Genomic DNA, 22,411 nt, shown 5'->3' on the forward strand with positions numbered 1-22,411 from the left:
CAGGCTGCCTCACCAGGCTGCCTCACCAGGCTGCCTCACCAGGCTGCTTCACCAGGCTGCTTCACCAGGCTGCAGAGGTGAATAGAGTTGGCAGCTGAATCACGAGTTAAGAACCTTTTACAATCAGGATGTAAAGAGAATAAACTAATTAATGAATGGGGGAGGGAGAACTTTAAACTGACCAAGTAACAGTGGTGAGTGCCTTTAATCCCAGCACTTAGCACCTCCGAATGGAGGAGGCAGAGGCAGGTGGATCTCTGTGAGTTCCAGGACAGCCTGGTCTACAGAGCGAGTACCAGGACAGCTATGACTACACAGAGACCCAGAGACCCTGTCTTGGAAATTTCTTTTTCCTTCTGGCAACACTGGGAATAAGTATCCCCTAAGGCCTGGAAAACACCAGGCAACATGAGCTCCATCACTCAGTTACACACCTGGGCTTTGTTTTCCAGTCAGAAGTATTACTAAAATGCCCGCAACCTCTAATTCATATTACACTTCAGGTAGGCCTTGAACTTGCCACCCTCTGGCCTGCCTTCCCTTCCAGAAGCTGTGATCACTGGCCTGTGTCACCAGGTTCAGTCTATTCATCTTATTCTTACTTTCTACCTAGATTATACACACCTCATGAAGATGACAACATATGCATGTAACTCCAATGCTCAGGCAGTTTTAGACCTTAGGAATACTGGGTAGGAGAGTGTGATAGAGGCCTGTATGGATTACAGTGAGAGCTGTCGAAAAACACCAGGGAGATGGCTCAGTTGATGAAACTCTTGCCACTTAAAGCACGAAGACTTGAATTTGGGTCCTTGGCACCACAGCCAAGCCAAGTATGATGGCAGCAACTTGGTGCTAGGGAGGCAGACCCAGGAGAGTTCTGGAATTAGCTTACCAGACAGTCTGGATACTCAGTGAGCTCCATGTTCAGTGAGACATCCTCTTTCAAAAACTCAGGTGGAGGAGCTGGAGATGGCTCGGTCATTAAGAGTACTTCCTCCGGGCTGGGCAGTGGTGGCAGACAACATAATCCCAGCACTTCAGAGGTGAGGCAGGCAGATCTTTGTGAGTTCAAGCCAGCCTGGTCTACAGAATGAGTTCTAGGACAGTAGGACAGCCAGGGCTACACAGAGAAACCCTGTCTAGAAAACGAAAACCAACCAACCACCCTAACCAAAAAACAAAAACAAAAACAACCAAAAACCCATTTTATGTGTGTTTGTTTTGTCTGCATGCCTGTTTGTGTGTGCAGTACCTGAAGAGGCCAGAAGAGGGCGTGGGACTCTCTGGAACTGGAGTTCTAGTTGGTTGTTAGCCACCACATGGGTGCCCAGACTCAAACCTGCCTCCTCTGCAAGAGAAACAAGAGCTCTTGGCTGCTGAGGCACCCCTCCTACCCCTCGTTTTGTTTTGAGACAGGGTCTCACTGTATAACCCTGACTGGCCGGGAATTGCCAGAGATCCGCCTGCCTCTGCTTTCTGAGTGCTGGGATTAAATGCGTGTGCCGTCACACACTAGACTAAGATTTATGATTCATGTGTATTTGCCTGTTTATACATGCACATGCTTGTGGGTGGCCATGACAGCAGGAAGAGGGTATTGAGTCCTCTGGAGCTGGAGTTACAAGCAGTTGTAACCATAGCTGGGTCCTCTGGAAGAGCAGGTAGTGCTTTCAATCACTGTACCACCACGTCCTCAGTGTGTGTGTGTGTGTGTGTGTGTGTGTGTGTGTGTGTGTGTATAGCTGGTCTTTTTGTTACTTTGTGGCTTCTTTTTCTTCCACCCTTCTTCACCTCCTTCTACAAGTTCACCCTCCTAACACTAGCTAGGAGAGGACAGAGGATGGAGAGGAGAGAGGCAGAGGTTTTGTTAGACTATTCCTGCTGATAAGAGGTGTCAAGTTCCTTGGGGCAAGTTTGACCTTTGCCTTCAGGATATCTAATTTCTTGTTCTTTCTGCTTTGCACAAGACTACTTAACAAGCCTTGACTAACAGCAAACAGTCAACGACTCAGCACCCCTCTCAGGGCCCTAGCATTTATATACCTGCTGAGAAGTCCCAGAACTCCAAAAAGCACACCCCTGCTAGAGCACAAGGCAGACACTAGCTGCTGCAGACAGTCTGAGGCGGCTCCATATCCCATACTTGGGATTAAAACAAAAACTGTGTGTCTGTGTGAGTGGATGTCTTCTTCCACCTTGTATCTTTTAAAATTACTACGACTACTATTATTATTTTACTTATTCACCTTACACCCTGCTCACTGCACCCTCCTGGCCAACCCCTCCCACAATCCCTCCCTCCACGTTTAGGTTTTTGAGACAAATCTGTCCTTGAATCTGGAGCTAATCTATTTTTCTAGACTGGCCAGCCAGCAAGTGGGACTCTCCCATCTCTACCTCCTGCACTGGTTTCACCACTGTGTTCTGCCTTGCCTGCCTGGTGCTTCAGCTGGGTACTATGAATCCAACTCAGGTGTTCACGTGGATGGTAGACATCTTAGAGGGTGAGTGCTGAGTCCTCATTTGCATGGACTTTATTTAAGAAAAAAAATTAGCAGGGAAGTGTTGGTGCACACTGTTAATCCCAGCGCTCAGGAGGCAGAGGCAGGTGGATCTCTGTGAATCTGAGGCCAGCTTGGTCAACAGGGTGAGTTCCAGAAGATAGGTTCTAGCAATCACTCATTACTTACTATGTACACCAGACTGGTCTTGAACTCACAGAGATCTGCTTTCCTCTGCCTCCCCAATGCTGTGGCAAAAGAAACTCTGAGACAGGACAGTGAGACTATGCCTCAAAGGAAGTGATCCAGACCAGGTTCCTGAGGATGACATCAGAAATTGCCCTCTTGTCTACACACACACACACATACACACATACACACATTAAATATGTTTTTAAAGATTTTATTGCCTATATGTATGTTTATTTCACATGCGTGTAGGTATCCAAGGAGACCAGAGGTGTTAGATCCACTGGAACTAACTAGTGGTTATGAGTCACCAGATATAGGTGCTGGAATGAAACTCAGGTCATCTGGAAGATCAATAAGCCACTGAACCAGCTCTCTGGGGGCCGTCAAATCAGTTTGTTGTTGTTTTTCAAGACAGGGTTTCTCTGTGTAGCCCTGGTTGTCCTGGAACTCACTCTGTAGACCAGGCTAGCCTTGAACTCAGAAAACCGCCTGCTTCTGCCTCCCAGTGCTGGGATTAAAGGCATGTGCCACCACTGCCTAGTAAATCAGTTTTTAAATTGCTGAATCCCAAGGCCTCTTTTTGGGTTCTCATCCTGTGCTGAAGAAAGCTGTATAATTAGCTCCTTTAAAGATTTGTGTGTCTGTGTGTGCCCAAATGTATGTTCGTGGGCCGTATTTATGCAGGTGACTCTGGAGGCCTGAAGAAAACACTGGAATTCCTGGAGCTGGAGTTATAGGTGGTTGTTTTTCCAAGACAAAGTTTCACTATGCAGCCCTAGCTGGCCTGGAGTTCACTCTGTAGACCAGGCTGGCCTTGAACTCAGAGCTTGTCTCTGCTTCCAGGGTGCTGAGATTAAAGGTGTAGTTTTGCCTTACTGTAGACTGCCCTCATTTCCCAGGCCCTTCAATGCTATTAAGCGCTATACTCGGTCCTCTAGCGTTTTGGCTCGATGCTGACACCTACTGGTCACGTATGGCTCAGCAGCCCTAACCTTGGCACCTACCTCCTGCCGGTACTGAAGGCTGGGGCAGTCTGTTACAATCTTATCTTCAAGGGCCTAAAGATGCTTGTATAATGCTGTTCTACTTATCTACTCGATGATCTTCAGTTCTTCCCTCACTGACTCCCACATTGAAATCTGGATTCTGTATGGTTCTCAGTACTACAAGAATATTAGGCAGCAAGAAAGAAGCAGACCGTTTGGGTGAAGGTGTGTGATCCGTCGTTGCCACTTCAGAGTTGGTGCTTCCTACAGAATTCCATTCCTTTTGACCTTTGTCTTGTTTCTAGGCTGCTCTTGGGACACTGGACTTCTTGGTGTCAGTGGTGATGAACCGGAGGTGGAGAGTAGGTAGGCGGGGCTTGGGGTGGGGCTAGACCAAAGGGCCTCTTAGGAGCTTCTCCATTCTGCTAGCTCTCAGAAACATCCAAGGCAAGGCTGGCAATCAGCACAGAGCAGGTGAGAGACTGGCAATGACAGAGGGCGGGTTTTGCGGTGACATTGACGGGATATCCCGACCCTTTCACCCTCACCTTTCTTTCCATTTTGTGAAACTCTCGCTTGTAGAATTCTTGGGTCTCCCCCTGTCTCCCCAGAACCATTTTAGTGTATTTAGTGGGTGGGGCAAGGCTATCTGAGAGCGAGGCCTGGCTTGGGATGGGGTTTGAGTCCAGAGACGAGGGATGGAGGTGCACATGGGCTATGAGAAGAGATTTAGAGATCTAGAGTATCTTCGGACATGAAAGTACGGGGACTCAAAAGTGAAAGTTTAGCTAGGCTAGAGGTTCATGGGGGTCACTTAGAGACTGGGACAAAAAGAGCGAGTGACATAGTTACCCTGAGAGGACTGGGGACCTAGTTGGAGATGGCAAAAGGGGCCATGGAGAGCTGGGTAAGGGGAGGACAAGTTGGGAAGGAATGCGGGCTCCTATGGAACAGTCACCTCCACTGTGGAGGACCGTCTAGGGGGTAAGGCAGAAAAAAATCAAGATGGCAGGTTCCCATTGGAGTGATCCGGTGCGGGAGAGAGGCCCCCCGCTATCCTCCCTCTGAGCACACTCCTATTTTCATTTGAGGGAGAGGGTGAGGTTGCTCCTCATTGCGGTCACCAGCCACATCCTGCAGAGCCGGGGAGGGGGAAGTAAGAAGCAAAACAACCAGAAGCAGCACAGTCAAGGACCACGTCGAGAAGACCCTGTCCTTAGGCACAGGATATACCACTAGGAAACCCTCTGCTCGGTCTAGTCAGCCTGAGACCACTACTGCCACCCCAGCCACCCTCAGCGGGCCGTGACTGGCAGCACTCCCTGTTGGAGAGTGACTTTGGACGGATTATTTGACTTGTAGCCTGTTTTTTTCCTCACAATTTGTTTCTGTTATTTATTATGTATATGTGTGAGCAGAGGCCAGAGGTGTTGGGTCTCCCTGAAGCTGGAGTTATAGGTGATCATGAGCATCTGTTTGTGAGCCGAGCCATCTCTCCCGCTCCTTGAAGCCAGTTTTCATCATTTACTAGGCAAGTTACTTAAGACCTTAAGCCTTGCCCAGAGGTGGTAGCACACACCTTTAATCCCATCACTTAGGAGGCAGAGGCAGGCAGATCTCAGTTTGAGGCTAGCCTGGTCTACAGAGCAAGTTCTAGGACAGCCAGGATTATACAGAGAAACCCTGTCTTGTAAAACAAAAACAAAAAATAATTCCTTTAGCATGGAGACGTCTCACTGTAAAATAAGGCTATCACCCTTATGTAGTTGGTAAACTGAGGCAGTTCATATCAAGCACTTGGCAAACAGTCGGTTCTCAAAAAAACAAAACAACAACAACAAAAAGTCCAATGTTCTATTTAAGATTCTGGGGACCCTATATCTCTCATTTCTTTTAAGACTTTATAGTACCCTCACTGACATGAGCTTTGGATCTCAAGCCTGGAAACACAGAGAGACGCTGTGCACCTCTCTCCACCCTCGAACAGCCTCCTGCCCTAAGACTCCAGCTATGCCCACACTCCTCCAGCCAGAGCTCTCCCTGCTCCTCCGGGCTGTTTTGGAGACGCAGATGTCTTGTTTACAGCACTAAAGGGAAAAAGCAGAAGCAAGGCCTACAGGATGGAGGGGCCCAGGGGAGAGGGAAGACAAAGCAGGCAGAGCAGTGGAGATGAGGAAAAGCCATTTCTCTCCTTTTTTCTCATGAAGCCTGTTGCCTTTTCTAGTGACTGACCACATACCGACCCCAAGCACCATGGAGCACTTCAGCTCAAAGAGTCTGGCACTACAAGCGGAGAAGAAGCTGTTGAGTAAGATGGCTGGTCGGTCCGTGGCGCATCTCTTTATCGACGAGACCAGCAGCGAGGTGCTAGATGAGCTTTACCGCGTCTCTAAAGAATACACGCACAGCCGGCCCAAGGCACAACGGGTGATCAAAGACCTCATCAAGGTAGCCGTCAAGGTGGCCGTGCTGCACCGCAGTGGCTGCTTTGGCCCTGGGGAGCTGGCTCTGGCTACGCGATTCCGCCAGAAGCTCCGGCAGGGCGCAATGACCGCACTGAGCTTTGGGGAGGTGGACTTCACCTTTGAGGCTGCTGTGCTAGCAGGTCTGCTCATCGAGTGCCGGGACATTTTGCTGGAGCTGGTGGAGCACCACCTCACACCCAAGTCACATGACCGCATCAGACACGTGTTTGACCACTACTCTGACCCTGACCTGCTCGCTGCCCTCTATGGGCCTGACTTCACTCAGCACCTCGGCAAGATCTGTGATGGGCTCCGGAAGCTGCTAGACGAGGGGAGGCTCTGAGGCTCCGGAGCTCAGCACACTGGACTTTTTTGGCAAAATGACTGACTGGGAAATGACACATCGGGCTCTCTAACCCTGCACAAATGCTTCTCAATCCCTTGGCTTCATTCTCTCCCAAGAGTGCTATTGACACCGAGGCCGCCCTCACCCACGAACTGCTGGTGGACTAAAGTAAGACTGAGGTGAGTGAGTGAGTGGTTCTCCATCCAGTTCCAGTAAAGGAAACAGCTGACTGAAGAAGAAGTGAAACTCAGATCCGCTTCTCCCAGGAGGGCCGCCCAGGACAGGGGATCCTCCTCCACAAACCCAAGGAAGGGGACCCCCTGGATCTCCTAGAGTTGGAGGCAGCATTTGGATACATACAGACATCCAGAGCTTCTAGAAGGAGCTGGGGGAAGGGAGGCACAGGGAAAATAAAACCACTAACACGTGCACAGGGCTCACTGTTTAATCTCTCGAGCTCCATACTCGGGCTAAACATGGAGGAGACGTCTAGACACCCCACTTATCTCACCTGGCCCCACTCCTCAACAGGAGACAGCAGACTCCTGGGACTACTGAGCCACCATGCCTACAAGAGACAAACTGTACTGCAGACCAGGTACAGGTTACAGATAAACAGGAAGTAAGGAGCAAGGCATAGGCAGGCTAGGGTGTGTAACAGACACTTCTGTAACTGTCCTCGAATCCAAAGCATCTTCCACTCCTTAGCCCCACCAGGCGCTGAGGAGAAGAGTGGGAAGAAGGGTGCTTAGTCAGTACCCACAGCCTTCTCTTAGAGCCGAGAGGTGGAAAGAGTCGTAGGGAATTCTCAGTTACAGCTGAGCCCTACCCTTTACCTTGGTAGTGGGGAAAGACTCAGCGCAGTCTGCCACTCTCTGTGGTGAGCTTCACGGACTCTCTGGCCTCGGTAACATGCTTCGATAGGAAGGTGGGAGAGGCCAGCAGCACCCGTCTTCACCTACAGTTCTGGGCTTCCCTATCTTCAGTGATATGGAAATCCCCCCCCCCTTTTTTTTCTCAGTTAAGAGGAGAAAGGAGTTAGGCATAGCAAATAAATATTACTTCAATATAGCACCAAATAAATTAGGTAAGATCACTGGAGATGGGGAGGGGTCTCTGCTTCCCTGCTCTAAAGCCAGGGAATGGTCAAAGGGACAGCGAGGGCTTAAAAGAGTCTTTGAATCTAAAGGATTACTTTAGATTCAGCCCAAGAACTGGAAAGAGGTCTTCTCCCAGCCCCTATGCTTGCCAAAGTGTCCCCAGCTGAGGAAATCTTGACAAAGAGGCTGGGCAAGATGGCTGGAGAGGAGTGAGGCAGGCTGGGGAGCTCTGCTCTTGAGCCTCACCTCGCACTCCTCTCCTCCCTCGAGCTACTCCTTTGCTATCAGTTCTGGGGACATCAGAGTTTGAAGATTTCATCCTCCTGGTCCCGCAGTGTCTGGGTCCGAGATGTCCGGGTGAGGGGCACAGGACCTAGGACTGCTCGCTGCTGCATCCGAGGGGAGCTAGGGTAGAGACCTGTATCCTCCTCGGGTACCCTGCAGATGAGGGAAGGGAAACAGAGCACCGAATCAAGGCAAGAACCTGAGAGTGGACCAAGTGAGTAGGTGGGGGCGGGGAGGGATAGGGGCTGCCTTCCTTTGTTTCACAAGTTGGATGGAGTCTCAGTATCTTCTGGAAAGCTCTTATTCCTGATGCTTCTTCACAGTCCTTACACTAGTGAGTGAGAACACAGAATCCACAGAACCTATTTCCCACCACCTTACCCCATTCCAGATGCCACTGGCTCTTTCTTTCTTTGGGGACCACATGGGGAGAAAGGCATGCACTTGCCACACCAGACACTTTGGTTACCCATTAGTTTGTGACTAGCTAAAAGAAGGGGGTCTCAGAAGGGAGTTACAGGGAGCAGCTGGAGACTCACCCACTTTCCCCTTTCCTCAACTTCTGGGCAGCAGCCTTCTTTGACAGTCTGATCTGTGAGTCAAGCTTCTTAAGGAAATCAGAGGCAGAAAGGTCCTGGCTAGGTGTGGAGGCTTCCTGCTGAGGCTTGACATTGGGCCGACCTGAGCTTGACCTTTGATCCTTCCTCTTCCCTGAAGATGAACCAATCTCATCTTTACTTGGGCGTACCTCTTCCTCTCCATCATTTTCCTCCTCAGAATCCAAACCATTAAATAGGTCTCTGGGCTCTGTCAGGATGGGGATGTAGAGTGTTTTCTTCAGGAAGATGGAGTCATTAGTATAAAGGCGGTTTGTACGCTTAATCTGTTCCATCTTAAAAAAAAAAAACAGCCAAAATCAATGTCTGGCAGTAAACTTCACCAACCAAACAACACCTACAGCTTTCCCCTTCTCTCTCACCATGGGGCCAGGCGACTCTCAAAACAGTTCTGGCTTAGTATCCCAAACTTTTATTATTGGTGTGTGTGTGGTTGAAGACACATGTACTTGGGGGCAGGGCCTGAAGGCTGCTATAGGGTTTCTTAAGCATTCGTGGCAAGCACTACTGAGTTACCAGATGAGCCATCTTCCTAGGCCACCAACCTAAAGTTTTAAAGTAACTGTACAATTTTATTTGACTCCATAAAAAACTAGCTAAAATACAAAGAGGTGATATATTAATCTTGTTTTATAATTTTCATACTTTTTAGTCTTAGGATACCTTCACATTTTAAAAAACTACTGAGGTGGGGGCTGGAAAGACAGCTCAGCGGTTAAGAGCACTGACTGCTCTTTCAGAGGTCCTGAGTTCAATTCCCAGCACCTACATGATGGCTCACAACCATCTGTAATGGGATCCAATACCCTCTTCTGGTGTGTCTGAAGACAGCTACAGTCTGTAACTCCAGTTCCAGGTGATCTTCTGACCTCTATGGGCACCAGGCATCCCCATGGCACACAGATATACATGTAAACAAAACACTAAAAATAAATTGTAAATATAATATTTAAAAAGCTAAGCCAAGTATGACAGTGCTTTGCTTTTTTTTTTTTTTTTTGAGACAAGGTTTCTATGCGTAGCCCTGGATGTCCTTGAACTCACTCTGTAGACCAAGTTGGCCTCAAATTCAAAGATCTACCTGCCTCTGCCTCCCTCTCCCCCCACCACTTTTGTCCCCCCAGTGCTAGGATTAAAGGCATGTGCCACTACTCCCAGCTAATAGTGCCTATCTCTAATCCCAGCACTTGGAAAGCAGAAACAGACAGGCAGGTCTCTGAGTGTGAAGCCAACTAAACTACATACTGAGACCTTGGATAATAATAAAATAAATGAATGAATCCTGGTGGTCTAGAGCTGTAGCTCCATAGTAGAACGCTAGCCTAGTGTGTACAGACCTAGGCTGGACCCCTAGCGGACCTCCAATAACAAGTAAATAACCGTCTCACATATGCTGTCTCATACTCGCGCCCACCAACGCCACATGTAACTGTTCTTCCTCTTTCGTGCCCACATATCTTTCTCTTGATATCTAGAAAAAGGAATCTATTAACCCTCTAGCTGGCATAGCAACTTCCTATGGCTCCTCGTTGAATCCAAATGAGGATTCAAGGACTGTGTCTATTTAACCCCCACAGGAAGTGTCTAGCCCTGTCTCTCTTCTGCATTCTACCACCGAACTACACTTTCAACTCCAGTTCCCTAGGTCTTATTATATGTGGAGTTGTCCTGGAACTCTGTATCCCTTTGACTTAGTGTCCTGAGGACCAACATCAGTCTGGCTTAGACCACCAAGCCTGGCTTTCAGACTTTTTTCTTTTCTTTTTTTTTTTTTTTTTTTTTTTTTTTTGAGACAGGATTTCTCTATATAGCTCTGGCAGTGCTGAAATTCACTCTGTAGATCAGGCTGGCCTTGAACTCAGAGATCCCTTGTCTCTGCCACTAGAGTGTTGGGATTAAAGGGGTGCACTGCCATGCCCTGGCAGCTTTCAATCATCTTTTAAACTCCCATGTGATTGAGACTATGCCAGAGTTTAGAGGCATAAAGTTGAAAGGAAACGAGTTCAGCTCTTAAAGAGCTTGTAGACTGCTGGAAGACAAGGATACAAGCAACTGGACGGCACAGATTTGTAGGGAACACAGAGGGGGAAGTCTCTAGGTCTTCAAGGCTCATGGTGATGGTACTCCTAAACCTGCCCCTCAGAGTGTGGTTGTCACACTCCTAATCTCAGCAGTCACTATGTAAGAACACCGGATGTTCCAGGCCATACTAACAAGAAAATCCACCCTCCCCTCAGCCCCCACTCCCACCAAAAAAACCCACATCAAGTAATATCTACTCCCACTTCCAAGCAAACATTAATAGTTCTGGATCTCCCACACCTTGTGAATATTCTTTACACCAGGGTTTCTTCTCTACTCCTCATGAGAATTTAAATTACACAAGCACATTGACAAACGTATGCTTTGTCTCCAGAAAGGGTTGCCTATGCTTTAGGGAGAGCAGCACGGGGATTTGTCTAAATCCAACATTTGTTTGTATGTGGTAAAACAGGATATACACAAGAAGGCTGAAACTTTAATGCAAGATTTTTTTATGCCCATCAAACCTATCCTAGGAATGACCTGAAATACTTGAAGTATGTAGAGGGTATTTGTTTTGTGCCTCTGCACAAAGAAAACACAGCCCTGGAGTGGAAAGAACTACAGACAGGCACCTTAGGAGTTCTACTAACAGTCAGCCCTTCCTTACCTGCTGTAAAGGTTTAGTCACTACATCCCCCCCCCCTTCCCCTCATGGCTAATAGTATGGTCTTTAGAGTCAGACTCCTCTGAAACCTTACTCTAACATTCAAGTGATTGACCTTGATCAAACTAGTTTATCAGTCTTAAGTTGATAGGTACACAAGGTCCGGCTAATGGCTGTAAGCCCCGCCCCCTCACCCACCTCCCGCACAATCCACAGGAGCTGCTCCTCCCACTGGGATGGTCTGATCTGTCTCAATAGTGCTACACTGAAACGTGAAAACAAAATAAGAAAGAAAAAAAGAGACTATAATATAATTTGAATAATATCAGGGGAGGCTGCTTAGAGGGTCACCCACTTTCTCCTGGGGACTATCTTAATCCTGGAAGACTCACCGTCACCCCATATTTGAGTGCTAATCCAGCCAGGGTATCTCCAGGCTCCAACTGATGCTCTAGGCGTCTTTCTCTCACCGGGGAGCAGGATGATTGCACCAGGCTTCCATAAGAACGAGCACGGCTCCCATGCAGCAGCCCTGACCCCCCGAGGGGAGGCTGTCTAGAGGGAGAAGCCATCTCCTCACTGCCAAGACCTAGGGTCACAACTGAGGAAAGCCCAGCTAAGTAACCAACAGTGATGGCCGAACCCAAGGAATGGATATTCAGAGAACTCGCTCTCTCTTCTCTCGTCTTTCTTCAGTCTCCCCACTCTCGAGAGACTACAATTCATCGACCTCCTCTTGCTGCTTCTTACAGAGCTTGGAGTTACAGTCCGTATCTTAAGAAGTCTGCCAGGCCGGTTACATTTCTCTTTCCTCAAGCCCCTTACCCAGAAATATCTTCCCTGAGTTGTCAGTCGCTGACCCGGTTGACTTTCGACGCCCCCTCCCCAACTCCTCGCAAGCCTGATCTCTGACCTTTGAACCCTAGACACATTCATCAACACTCTTCCCTCAGTGTATCCCCACATCCAACAGTCGGGACGCCGGGAGCCCCCACATCCTCTCAGTTCCAAATAAGGCCCACCCCAGGTAGGTTGTGGTTGAAGAGGACGAGTCTGTGGACTACAAGAGTTTGCAGTATATAGTCCACTGAGATCCCCGAAGCCTCGCTCCACATCAGGAGGGTCCCACTCTGAAATTCCGGCTCCACATATAGGATCTTGGGTCTCCGAACACCTGGATCCTTCGAGATGCGAGGGCCTGGGTCCAGGTGAGCGGTATCCTCGTCAAAAAAATAAAATAATAAAATAAATAACCAAAAGACTTCATTTCCCAAAAGGCACAGCGTCCTCAAAGTATCATAGGAAATGCAAGCCCCCTCAGGGTGCTGGAGGCGGGTCTTCCGGCTCGCGCGATGCATGCGTGAAAAAGCATCGCCGGAAATACAGACTCAACCAGAAAGAAACCGGAAGTAGAGAAGGCGATTGTTTACTCTTCCTACGGTGGCCCAAAGGAGCAGCGAAGTAGGCGTAGGAGAATTTATCATATTCTCACAGTCGCGATGTCTTTTAAGAGGGAAGGGGACGACTGGAGTCAGCTCAATGTGCTCAAAGTAAGCCCTAGTGAGGGTCTGATCACCTTCAGCCGCTCTGTTGTTTTGTTTTGTTGCTCTAACGACATCTAGGGGAGGAAGTTAGGGGACCAGAACTGAGTGGTGACCCCTTCTTCTACTCTGTGATCTGCATGGCCCCGTGTCATTTGACTCCTTCTCCATATTATTTCATTTCCATCCGTCCCTCTTACTCATTTCTCCTATCCTGCACCCTGCAGAAACGGAGAGTTGGCGACTTGCTGGCTAGTTACATCCCTGAGGATGAGGCACTGATGCTGCGGGATGGACGGTGAGAACGAAGAGTGGATCAAGCCTGGGGATTCGGGAATCAGAGGCTCAACAAACTTTTGTTTCTAAGGAGTTCAGGAGTATAGTAGGATTCTTTGGCTTGAGGTGAAATGGAAGGGGTGGAGATCGGGAAACCTGGGAGTTAGCTGAGTGCTGTGACAGAAGTAAGACCTACTCACCATAGCAAGAACAACCCGACCGCAGGCTCTCGAACACAACACACACACACTTATCATTCACTTCTCTTCGTGTTTCTCTAGCTTTGCTTGTGCCATCTGCCCCCATCGCCCAGTACTAGACACCCTGGCCATGCTGACAGCCCACCGTGCAGGCAAGAAGCATCTGTCCAGTAAGTATAAGAGAAATTGGGAGGGCGGGGGATAGAGAATAAACTCTTGAAATTTTGGCAAGCCACCAGGCATTGTGCTTCTCATTCCTCGCTTTTCTTTTCAGGTCTGAAGCTTTTCTATGGCAAAAAGCAGTCAGGCAAGGGAACAGAGCAAAATCCAAGACAGCAGAATGAACTGAAGACAGAAAGCAAAGCTGAGGTGAGAGGGCATCAGGTGTTGTTTAGACAGGGCTATACTGCACACAACAGGCTTGAGGGGACTTTTGCTTCTTAAATTTTTTTATTTGTTTGTTTTCAAGACAGGGTTTCTCTGTGTAGCCCTGGCTGTCCTGGAACTCACTCAGTAGACCAGGCTGGCCTCAAACTCAGAAATCCTCCTGCCTCTGCCTCCCAAGTGCTGGGATTAAAGGCGTGAGCCACCACTGCCCGGCCAGGGACTTTTGCTTCTAACAGCTCTAATTCTGTCTCTTCTCTTCATCACCAGGCTCCTTTGCTAACCCAGACTCGAATAATCACCCAGAATGCTCTGCACAGAGCTCCCCACTATAATAGTTGCTGCCGGAGGAAGCACAGGTAGGTGGGATGGGAAAGCCAGGAGTGGAAAAGGGTGGAAGGTAGATGGCTTTTAAGTTATTACTCTCCAAGTTATATTCTGAGAAATAGTAATTTTGTGGAAATGTTGCTTTTAAAAAATGATGCTTTAGCCAGGCAGTGGTGGTGGACGCCTTTAATCCTAGCACTTGGGAGGCAGAGGCAGGTGGATTTCTGAGTTTGAGGCCAGCCTGGTCTACAGAGTGAGTTCTAGGACAGCCAGGGATACACAGAGAAACTCTGTCTCAAAAACAAAACCAAACAAACAAAAAATAATGATGCTTTATTATTTTAAAATAAAATTTTAGGAAATGGAAAATTGTGCCATAATCTTACTTAAAAATAGTAACATTAGGGCTTGGTGAGATGGCTCAGTGGTTAGGAATACAGGGGGCTCTTCCAGAGGTCTTGAGTTCAAATTCTCAGCAACCTCGTGCTAGCTCTCCACCATCCGTGAAGGGATCTGACACCCTCTTCTGGCATATAGATGTACATGCAGACAGAGTACTCCTGTATTTTAAAAAATGCATAAATAAGTACATTAAAAAAGATAGAATAGTAACATTAGCAGGGCATGGTGGTACACTTTTTTGTTTGTTACTGAGACAGGGTCTCTCTTTGTAACCCTGGCTGTCCTGGAACCCTGCTCTTTAGACCAGGGTGGCCTCATATTCACAGAGATCTGCCTGCCTCTGCCCCTCAAGTGTTGAGATTAAAGGTGAACACTCCTATGCTTGGCTTTTGGAAATCTTTTTTTGTTTGTTTGTTTTTTGTTTTTTTTGAGACAGGGTTTCTCTATGTATCCCTGGCTGTCCTGGAACTCACTCTGTAGACCAGGCTGGCCTCGAACTCTCGAACTCAGAAATCCACCTGTCTCTGCCTCCCAAGTGCTGGGATTAAAGGCCTGCGCCACCACTGCCCAGCGGCTTTGGGAAATCTTAAGAAAAAAACTTAGAACTGTGTATTAGAGTTCTCTAAAGTTACAGAACTTATGGAATGTCTTGATATAATGAGGGAATATATTATAGTGACTTACAGTTTGTAGTCCAACTAACCTAACAATGGGCAGCTGTGGACAGGAAGTCCAAGAATCTAGTAGTTGCTCAGTCCCATGAGGCTAGTTGTTTAAGCTGGTCTTGTGTAGAAGTAGGTTCCAAAGATGTTCTGGCAAGTAAGTGAAAGATCTCCATGCCAAAATCAAGGTCAGAAACTTGTGTCTTCCAGCCTCAAGATCTAGATCACCGGTGTGCCCTCCAATTCTGGATTGTAGTTAATTTCAGGCATAGTCAACTTGACAACCAAGAATAGCCATTACAAACTATTAAGTTAGTTTTTCTTTAAATTCCTTTTTTTAATTTTATGTGCATAGGTGTTTTTCCTGCATATATGTCTGTGTGAGAGTGTCAAAGGTGGAGTTAGAGATACTTTTGAGCTGCCATGTGGGTGCTGGGAATTGAACCCAGGTCCTCTGGAAGAACAGCCAGTGCTCTTAACCACTGAGCCATCTCTCCAGCCCCAAGTTTTCTTAAGTTCCTAATTTCAAAGTCTTTCATATGTAGAATATTTAAGATCTCAGGAACTGGAGCTAGGCAGTGGTGGTGCACATCTTTAATCCCAGCACTTGGGAGGCAGAGGCAGGTGGATCTCTGAGTTTGAGACCAGCCTGGCCTACAGAGTGAGTTCCAGGACAGCCAGGGCTACACAGAGAAACCCTGTCTCAAAAAACCAAAAAAAAAAAAAAAAAAAAGAAGAAGAAGAAGAAAAAAAAAAAAGAAATACTGTCTCAAATATCAAACAAAAGTTGAAAGGAAATCAATTTCAAGCATTTCTCTTAGAGCTTGGGAGGCATGGGGAAGCTACTGCTTTCCTTTACTTGATTTTACAGGCTTTGGTTCTTTTTGGCCCAGACCAGAAGCCCCTGCTCCGTGTGTCTCCAGTTCTCCTTTGCCAACTCCAGAGGTCGAACTCCAGAGTGCAAAGATCAGTAAGGAACCTGAGCCTAGGGAGAGATCAGATGCCAAAGACCCAGCAGCTCCCGTGGCCTCTGCACCCATGAGCCCCACAAAACGACGAGTCTTGAACCATTACCTCACCCTTCGAAGGTGAGCACGATCTCGTTCCTCGGGTTTCTTCTCCTCCTCCCTCCCCCCTCCCTTTCAGACCAATCCAACTGCTTTTTTTTTAATCAGTAAGTTCTTCAAAAATTTTATTTGCGCCGGGCAGTGGTGGCGCACGCCTTTAATCCCAGCACTTGGGAGGCAGAGGCAGGCGGATTTCTGAGTTCGAGGCCAGCCTGGTCTACAGAGTGAGTTTCAGGACAGCCAGGGCTATACAGAGAAACCCTGTCTCGAAAAACCAAAAAAAAAAAAAAAAAAAAAAAATTTATTTGCTTATTTATTTATTTATATAGGGGCACACTTATGTAATTCTGAGGGCAGCTTTCAGGCGTGGTTCTTTCTTTCTACCCTATAGGTTCCTGGGATGGAATTCAGCACCATGAAGCTTTTCCATAAACCTCTTCCCCGACCAGTTTTTTTTTCTCTCCTATTTGCAGCTCTGGATGGGTCCCAGATGGACAAGGTCGATGGAAAAAAGATGAAAATGTTGAGTTTGACTCTGATGAGGAAGAGCCCCCTGATCTTCCTGTGGACTAGTAATAATACGCCCTTTCCCATTTGTCCTACAAGTAAACTGCAGTGGGTCCGGGGAGCACACTGATTCTTGTTCCATCTTAGCATTTCAAGTCTGCTCCTTCTCAGGCTGGCCACTCCTTCCCTACAAGGTACATGGCTCCCCATACTTCTGCCCCCTCCCCCACTTTCTCTCAAAACCTTGCCAAGCGTCAGCTGCATTCAGCACGGTGCCCTATTAATAAGTCTGTCAGAAAGAGGTCGCTGCCCTTCATGGAGTCTGACTCCTTCCCCACCTTCACTCTGAGTCCTTTTCTCACAGATCACATGTGGACTGTGGATAGGCACTAAGGGGCTCTGGTCACCTCTGTCTGCACCTCTGTCAAAGAGGACTGAGGCTGAGTACCCTGTGGAGAGACTAAAGCCTTTGGCAGATTTATGGGGAACACGACAGGCAGAGCTCCCCCTCCTCCTGGTAACCTGAACCTCCCTGCCTGCTGATCCCCAGAGTATAAATAATCTCTTGATGAACTGGCAGTAACCCTTGGAGGGTAGCGCCAAGATTCCCACCCCAATCCAGGCAAGGAGACAGGCGGCGTGAACAAAAGGGATTTTATTTACAGGAAAGGAGAGAGATGAGGATCTATGTGTCCCAGGCTCTCATCTCTTGTTGGTAAAAGGAAGGGTGATGTTATCTCTTCTTTTGCTGACGACCTGGAAAGGAAGAGTGAAGAGAAGAACGGTAAACAGAGCTCCATCTGTTGCTTTGGCAAGGGTGTGTTTCTTCCCGTTCCTTGGGCAGACTCATAAGGTGCTGCCTTGGGCCACCTGATGGGCCTGTTCCATGTTGACAAAACAGTCAAGAATGCACACCTGAAAATAAAAGAACTCTAGAGGTACAATCATGCCAAGCCCCTACACACACTCTGTAGGTGTGGATCTGGGGGTGAAAGACTTTTTTGTCCCCCTGATATTCAGCTCCACATGTGTTTGCCACCACCCAAGCATTTGTCACCAGATATGCCTTCGAGATCTACACATTTCAGCACCTGCCCTCTCCTCTGCACGGGGTCTGCAATTACTCACGCAGCTCATTATTCCGGGTCATGGCGTGGGCTGCCCGTGCTCGTGGTCCTTGTTGTGTAAAGTGGTACCCAAAGCGGACAATAGACGGACACTGCTCGAGCACGGTGGCCATCTCCATCTCTACTGCATCACCGGGCCACTGGCGCTGGAGGATGGATGGAGGGATGAAAGCCATCAGACATGTATGGCAGTTAACCACCCTGGCCCATGGGCCTCTGGAAAGTTAAAGAGGCTTGTAGAGAGTCCTGATTTGGCTCCCCTCCCTCAGACAATAAGCTGTCCATAGAGAAACTCAATGAGTGTTATCTGAATGAAGGCCGGGGAAAGGGATGCTGACCTGGTTATCTACACGGAGCTCAGTGAGAGTAGCGTTTTCCCGAACTGCCTTTAGCACAGCCATGAGCCCTGTGCTGCTGATGAAGTTGGATTCGATGTTCAGGCTCTGGAGACTGCGGTTCTCGCGCAACATGTCAGCCACCGCCTGGGTGGTAGGGACTCATGTTAGGGTTAGGGAAAGGGGACAGTCCCACAGGTGACTGTGGAGAGACAGAAGGGGAGCAGGAGGAAGCAACTCTTTGAAATTACTTGAGGAACTGAGGCAGGAGGAGTAAGTTACTGGTGGAATGGAAAGCATTAGAGCAGCTTATTTAGGGGGAAATGACCTCGAGCCTACAAGAGTTGTGAGCCAGAGTAGTAACAGTAGGGAGGTTGAGGGCTGCCATAAGAAAACATCAGGGGATAACACTTCCTAGTGTGACCCTTAAGACAGCCCTTGCCAGGGGTGCACGCCAGGGTCTGAGAAGAGGACTGAGGATGTCCGCTAGCCTTACATTGGCGATGGGGTCACCACTCTTTGTGGCCACCAGACTGAAGCTCCGGACATAGGTGTTAGTCTTCATTGCTTCACACAAGTCACTTAGCACAGGTATTGGGATGTCCTGAGGGGGCACAAGGGATGGTAGACTTAAGGACTCATTCGTCAGTAGCTATTCCAGTTTCTTTTAGGGGATGGGACTCAGATACCTGGATATTATTGAGGTTCACCTCCTCCAGCTCTTTGTCATTGCTTCGTACCCTCTTTAGCATCTCCTCAATGTTTGTGGGGTTTGGGGGTTCATCTGGTACTGGCTTATACTTGTCAGGTTGTACTACACCTGATGAGGAACAGAGCAGAAAGGGAACCCCAACATATCCCTCACCATACCTCCCCATTGGTCCTCTAAACCTTCATGCACCATTTGCAACCTCTTAGCCACTGGCCTGCCTCTGGAGAGCGCTCAGGGGTGAGGGCGGCCATGCTTCCTAGTACACTCACTGCCTCTGGAGAGCGCTCGGGTGAGGGCGGCCATGCTTCCTAGTACACTCACTGCTAATGCCTTCGGTGTTGCAGATCTCTCCACTGCAGATGGCGTCATAGTATTGCTTGTTGCTCATCAGTGTGTACATGCCCAGGATCGCTAGTGAGAGTAAGCAGAGGGGCACAGGAGGTGAGGTGTCTGCGCAGCCCTGCCTCTTGCCTCCCTCTGCTAAAGCAGTTTTAGAGCCTGGCCTTCCACTCTTGCGGAGTTTCTCAACCTCCCTCAGCTCCAGGAGTCTCTTCCATAAACCTGCTGTGGCAGTGACTTCTAAAACATGAGAGGGCTCAGAAGGCCCTTAAGAAGCCCTGAGAGGTGATCTACAGTGAAGCTCCTCAGCCAGTTTCAGACAGAACAGTTCCACTTTCATCTGCCCTCACAATCCCTGTAAAGCTGCTCTTAGATGAGCCAATGTACATGCAAAGAAGAAAAGTTAAAAAAAATCCTTGCCTGGGCCATGTAAGTGAATGCCTTTAATCCCAGCACTCAGGAGGCAGAGGCAGGTGGATCTCTGTGAGCTTGAGGCCAGTCTAGTCTACAGTATGAGTTCTAGTACAGCCAGGACTACATAGAGAATCTCTGTCTCAGAAAAAAAGAAAGAAAGAGAGAAAGAAAAAAAGAGAAACTACTGCCGGAAGGTTTCTTCGACATTGTGTCCTGGTTTAGGCCTTTCCTAGTCGTATGTCCTATGTCAAGTTTAGGATGCCACAAGCCCCATCCTCCCTTCTTCAACATCCCGCAGCTGCTCACCTGCAATGTCACACATTTCAGCATCTGTAGCATGGGACAGTGCTTCCTCCAGCTCAGGCTCCAGCGTAATCTGCTCCTGTGCTGGGATTTCTCTCTTAGGCTGAATAAAGGGTTTTCCTGATAGAGAGATGAAAGACAGTTCAGGTAGAGGTAATTTCTTCCAAGATGGCAGCTCTACCTTCTTTACCTTTTCCATATGGGGTCAGACTAAATCACCAGTGTACATCAGAAAGCCTAAATTTTGTATATGTGCAGGACTCTTTGGTCCTTTCATCCCTCCTAAGAATTGAAGACTACAGACTGGTGTGGTGGCAAATGTCTGTAATCTCAGCATTTGGCAAGCTAAGGTAGTAGGACTGCTAGTTCAGGGTTAACCTCTGGGCTACAAAGGAGAATCTATCTCAAAAATCAAAAAAATTGAAGAGAACAAATTAGCACACAGCTGTCCAAGACCTGAGTCCCTGACAGATAGCTTCTGGAAGCAGGGAGGGAGGCCAACAAGGAGGCACAAGAGACAACCGTTTGGCTCCTGTGGGGCATAGATGTTAGGTGCCCATACCCTTCTTCTCGCCAGTGTAGGGCACCAAGTCGTCACGCTCTTTGACTTCTAGCGCCTGTTGCTCCAGGTACTGCAATAGGGCATCTCTGTCTAGTGGCCCTGTCGGACTCTTCTTTGTCTGGTCGCGTTGCCTCAGTCCAGCTGGCAGGAGCATGTTCTTAGGGATGAGTTTTGGGGAACAAATCAGGTACTCTCCAGACATATTCTCTGGTCCTTTTGGGATTTTAGGCTCTGTTCTCAGCCACCCAGTGTTTACTCCTTCCCACATATGAAGGGATGCCCTGGGCCCTGTGCTCCTACCTCAGGATCCATTTCTTGTAGCTCACAGTCCAGCTGTTCTAGCTCCTCAGGGCTCAAAGTCCTTAGGATCTCATCTTCATCTATGTCTCTGTATTTCTCCAGTTCCTTCTGATAGGATGACATGGTGGCCCCTACCCCCTCCCCACGGTGTGACACTCACAGCCTGGGGGGATATGGGAAAAGTTGTTGGACGTGGACACTGAGGGCACAAAAAGTCCAGCCATAGTTAGAACACTGACTGAGATACCTTGGAGGCTAGAGTCTACGGGGCTGGGAAATCAGATAGTTCACTGTTAGTTCCCTCCCAGTCCCTGCACTTCCCAGCCATTCTAGATGGGGATTCTAGTCTCCAGGCTGGGTTTGTCCACCCACAGTGTGATAGAGAAATCCTGGCAGCACCCTCCCCTACAACCTTACCCGGCACCGTCTCTTGCCCTGACACAGCTGCTGGAGGCCCTGCCAGCACAGCTGGCTCCATGCCCAGTTCCTATTGAAAGGTAGGGGGGTGGGGGTGGCAGAGAGCTTCAGGAAAATTCCTCCTCTCTTCCCATTACCCAGGCCTGTTGGAAACTGGTAAGCAAGGAGGCTTGGCTGCAATAGAGTGGTCGCCTCTTATGACACCCTCACTTCCTCCTTCATTGTAAAGGACCAACATCTCACTTTCTGTGTTTGCTAAAAGTCTAAATCGGAAGGGAAAGTTAAGGCTTAGAAGCTGGGGCACTTCCAGATTGGGGGAAGGGCAGTGTGGCCTCAGAAGGCATTTGGTTCCCATAATCTGTCACCAGAAAGGTGACACTGGAACCCTGGGTAAAAAAAAAAAAATGTCTTCTAAATGAGGAGGTGGGGTGTTGAAACTTGTACAACCTTTCAGTGTGAAAAACACACTCTGAGCTCTAAATACACACCATGCTTAACATGGAAGGTGCTCTTGAGTGTGAGACACTGACAACAAAGCTACAGAGTCAAGACAGAAACATACACAGCGGGACACAGCAGAGAGAGACATACCAGCTCACTTCCCCTAGGCCCACTCTGCCATCTCCCACCAGGCTCTCACCCCCTAAGACCCCTCATTCCCACCTACCAGTCCCAGTGGTCACCTCTCACCTCCCCTTGTCAGTTGGTCCGTCTGTTCTACTGGGGCACTGTCCGGTCAGCAGGAGGAGTCTGGTGCCGGGGGAGCGTGGGGGAACAGTGAGCTCAGCATTTTATTATTTTAGCTCTGGCCAGGTGGGGAGTGGTGGGAGATCACATATACACAGACCCCATACCTTGCCCAGCCCTGAGAGCCTCTAGTGGCCAGTATCAGCCATGACACCTCTTTTCCTGAAAGCAGAGTCCTGCAGTGGAGAATCAATTGACTCCTACTGTTGGTAGGTGTGACAGGACTGCTACAAGACAGCAGCCTGAACTGCATGGTGAGCTCAAAGCCTTGTAGTTTTTTTAAAAAAAAAATTTTTTTTAAAGGGGGAGAGGGCACATGCCTTTAATCACAGCACTTGGAAGGCAGAGACAGGCAGATTTCTGAGTTCAAGGTCAGCCTGGTGTACACAGAAAATTCCAGGACAGCCAGAGCTACAGAGAAACTAGGTCCTGAAAAACCAAAAAGGAAAGAAAGGAAGGAAGGAAGGAAGGAAGGAAGGAAGGAAGGAAGGAAGGAAGGAAGGAAGGAAGGAAGGAAGGAAGGAAGGGTGGAGAGCTAGAGACATCTCAGGTGGTCAGACTGCTGCACAGTTGTGAGGTCCCTGCACCCACATAAAAGCGTAGCA

At 48.5% G+C, this 22,411-nt stretch overlaps 4 protein-coding genes across 7 annotated transcripts; 2 read left to right on the forward strand and 2 right to left on the reverse strand.

Annotated features, from left to right (window-relative positions):
- Positions 1-4,083: 4,083 nt before the first annotated feature.
- Positions 4,084-6,924, forward strand: Tnfaip8l2 (TNF alpha induced protein 8 like 2). Of its 2 annotated transcripts, XM_028789831.1 has the most exons (3): positions 4,124-4,156; positions 5,101-5,213; positions 5,907-6,924. In XM_028789831.1, exon 3 carries the CDS (start codon positions 5,936-5,938, stop codon positions 6,488-6,490), a length of 555 nt encoding a protein of 184 aa, XP_028645664.1. In that variant the 5' UTR covers positions 4,124-4,156; positions 5,101-5,213; positions 5,907-5,935; the 3' UTR covers positions 6,491-6,924. The 2 variants fall into 2 exon arrangements, with proteins under 2 accessions (XP_028645663.1, XP_028645664.1); XM_028789830.1 differs by lacking the exon at positions 5,101-5,213 and having other exon boundaries at positions 4,084-4,156.
- On the reverse strand, positions 6,923-12,491 carry Lysmd1 (LysM domain containing 1). Of its 2 annotated transcripts, XR_003714193.1 has the most exons (4): positions 11,577-12,485; positions 8,418-8,770; positions 7,330-8,031; positions 6,923-7,213 (listed from the first exon to the last, which is right to left on the reverse strand). XR_003714193.1 is itself a non-coding variant. In XM_028789829.1 (3 exons), exons 1-3 carry the CDS (start codon positions 11,754-11,756, stop codon positions 7,893-7,895), a joined length of 672 nt encoding a protein of 223 aa, XP_028645662.1. In that variant the 5' UTR covers positions 11,757-12,491; the 3' UTR covers positions 6,923-7,892. The 2 variants fall into 2 exon arrangements, 1 of the variants encoding a protein (XP_028645662.1); XM_028789829.1 differs by having other exon boundaries at positions 6,923-8,031; positions 11,577-12,491.
- An 80-nt stretch (positions 12,492-12,571) lies between these two features.
- On the forward strand, positions 12,572-17,494 carry Scnm1 (sodium channel modifier 1). Of its 2 annotated transcripts, none has more exons than XM_028789664.1 (7): positions 12,572-12,734; positions 12,953-13,023; positions 13,283-13,371; positions 13,476-13,570; positions 13,856-13,944; positions 15,870-16,064; positions 16,517-17,494. In XM_028789664.1, the coding sequence occupies exons 1-7, from the start codon at positions 12,684-12,686 to the stop codon at positions 16,614-16,616; spliced, it is 690 nt and encodes a 229-aa protein (XP_028645497.1). In that variant the 5' UTR covers positions 12,572-12,683; the 3' UTR covers positions 16,617-17,494. The 2 variants fall into 2 exon arrangements, with proteins under 2 accessions (XP_028645497.1, XP_028645498.1); XM_028789665.1 differs by having other exon boundaries at positions 12,573-12,734; positions 16,435-16,546.
- On the reverse strand, positions 17,188-21,667 carry Tmod4 (tropomodulin 4). Its single transcript, XM_028789663.1, has 10 exons — positions 21,060-21,667; positions 20,643-20,805; positions 20,343-20,499; positions 19,784-19,900; positions 19,046-19,135; positions 18,702-18,832; positions 18,509-18,616; positions 18,016-18,159; positions 17,679-17,823; positions 17,188-17,306 (listed from the first exon to the last, which is right to left on the reverse strand). The coding sequence occupies exons 2-10, from the start codon at positions 20,763-20,765 to the stop codon at positions 17,284-17,286; spliced, it is 1,038 nt and encodes a 345-aa protein (XP_028645496.1). The 5' UTR covers positions 20,766-20,805; positions 21,060-21,667; the 3' UTR covers positions 17,188-17,283.
- Between the last annotated feature and the right edge of the window lie 744 nt (positions 21,668-22,411).

Source organism: Grammomys surdaster, unplaced genomic scaffold (assembly GCF_004785775.1).
Source record: "Grammomys surdaster isolate TR1022 unplaced genomic scaffold, NIH_TR_1.0 125849, whole genome shotgun sequence".
Lineage (NCBI taxonomy): Eukaryota > Metazoa > Chordata > Mammalia > Rodentia > Muridae > Grammomys > Grammomys surdaster.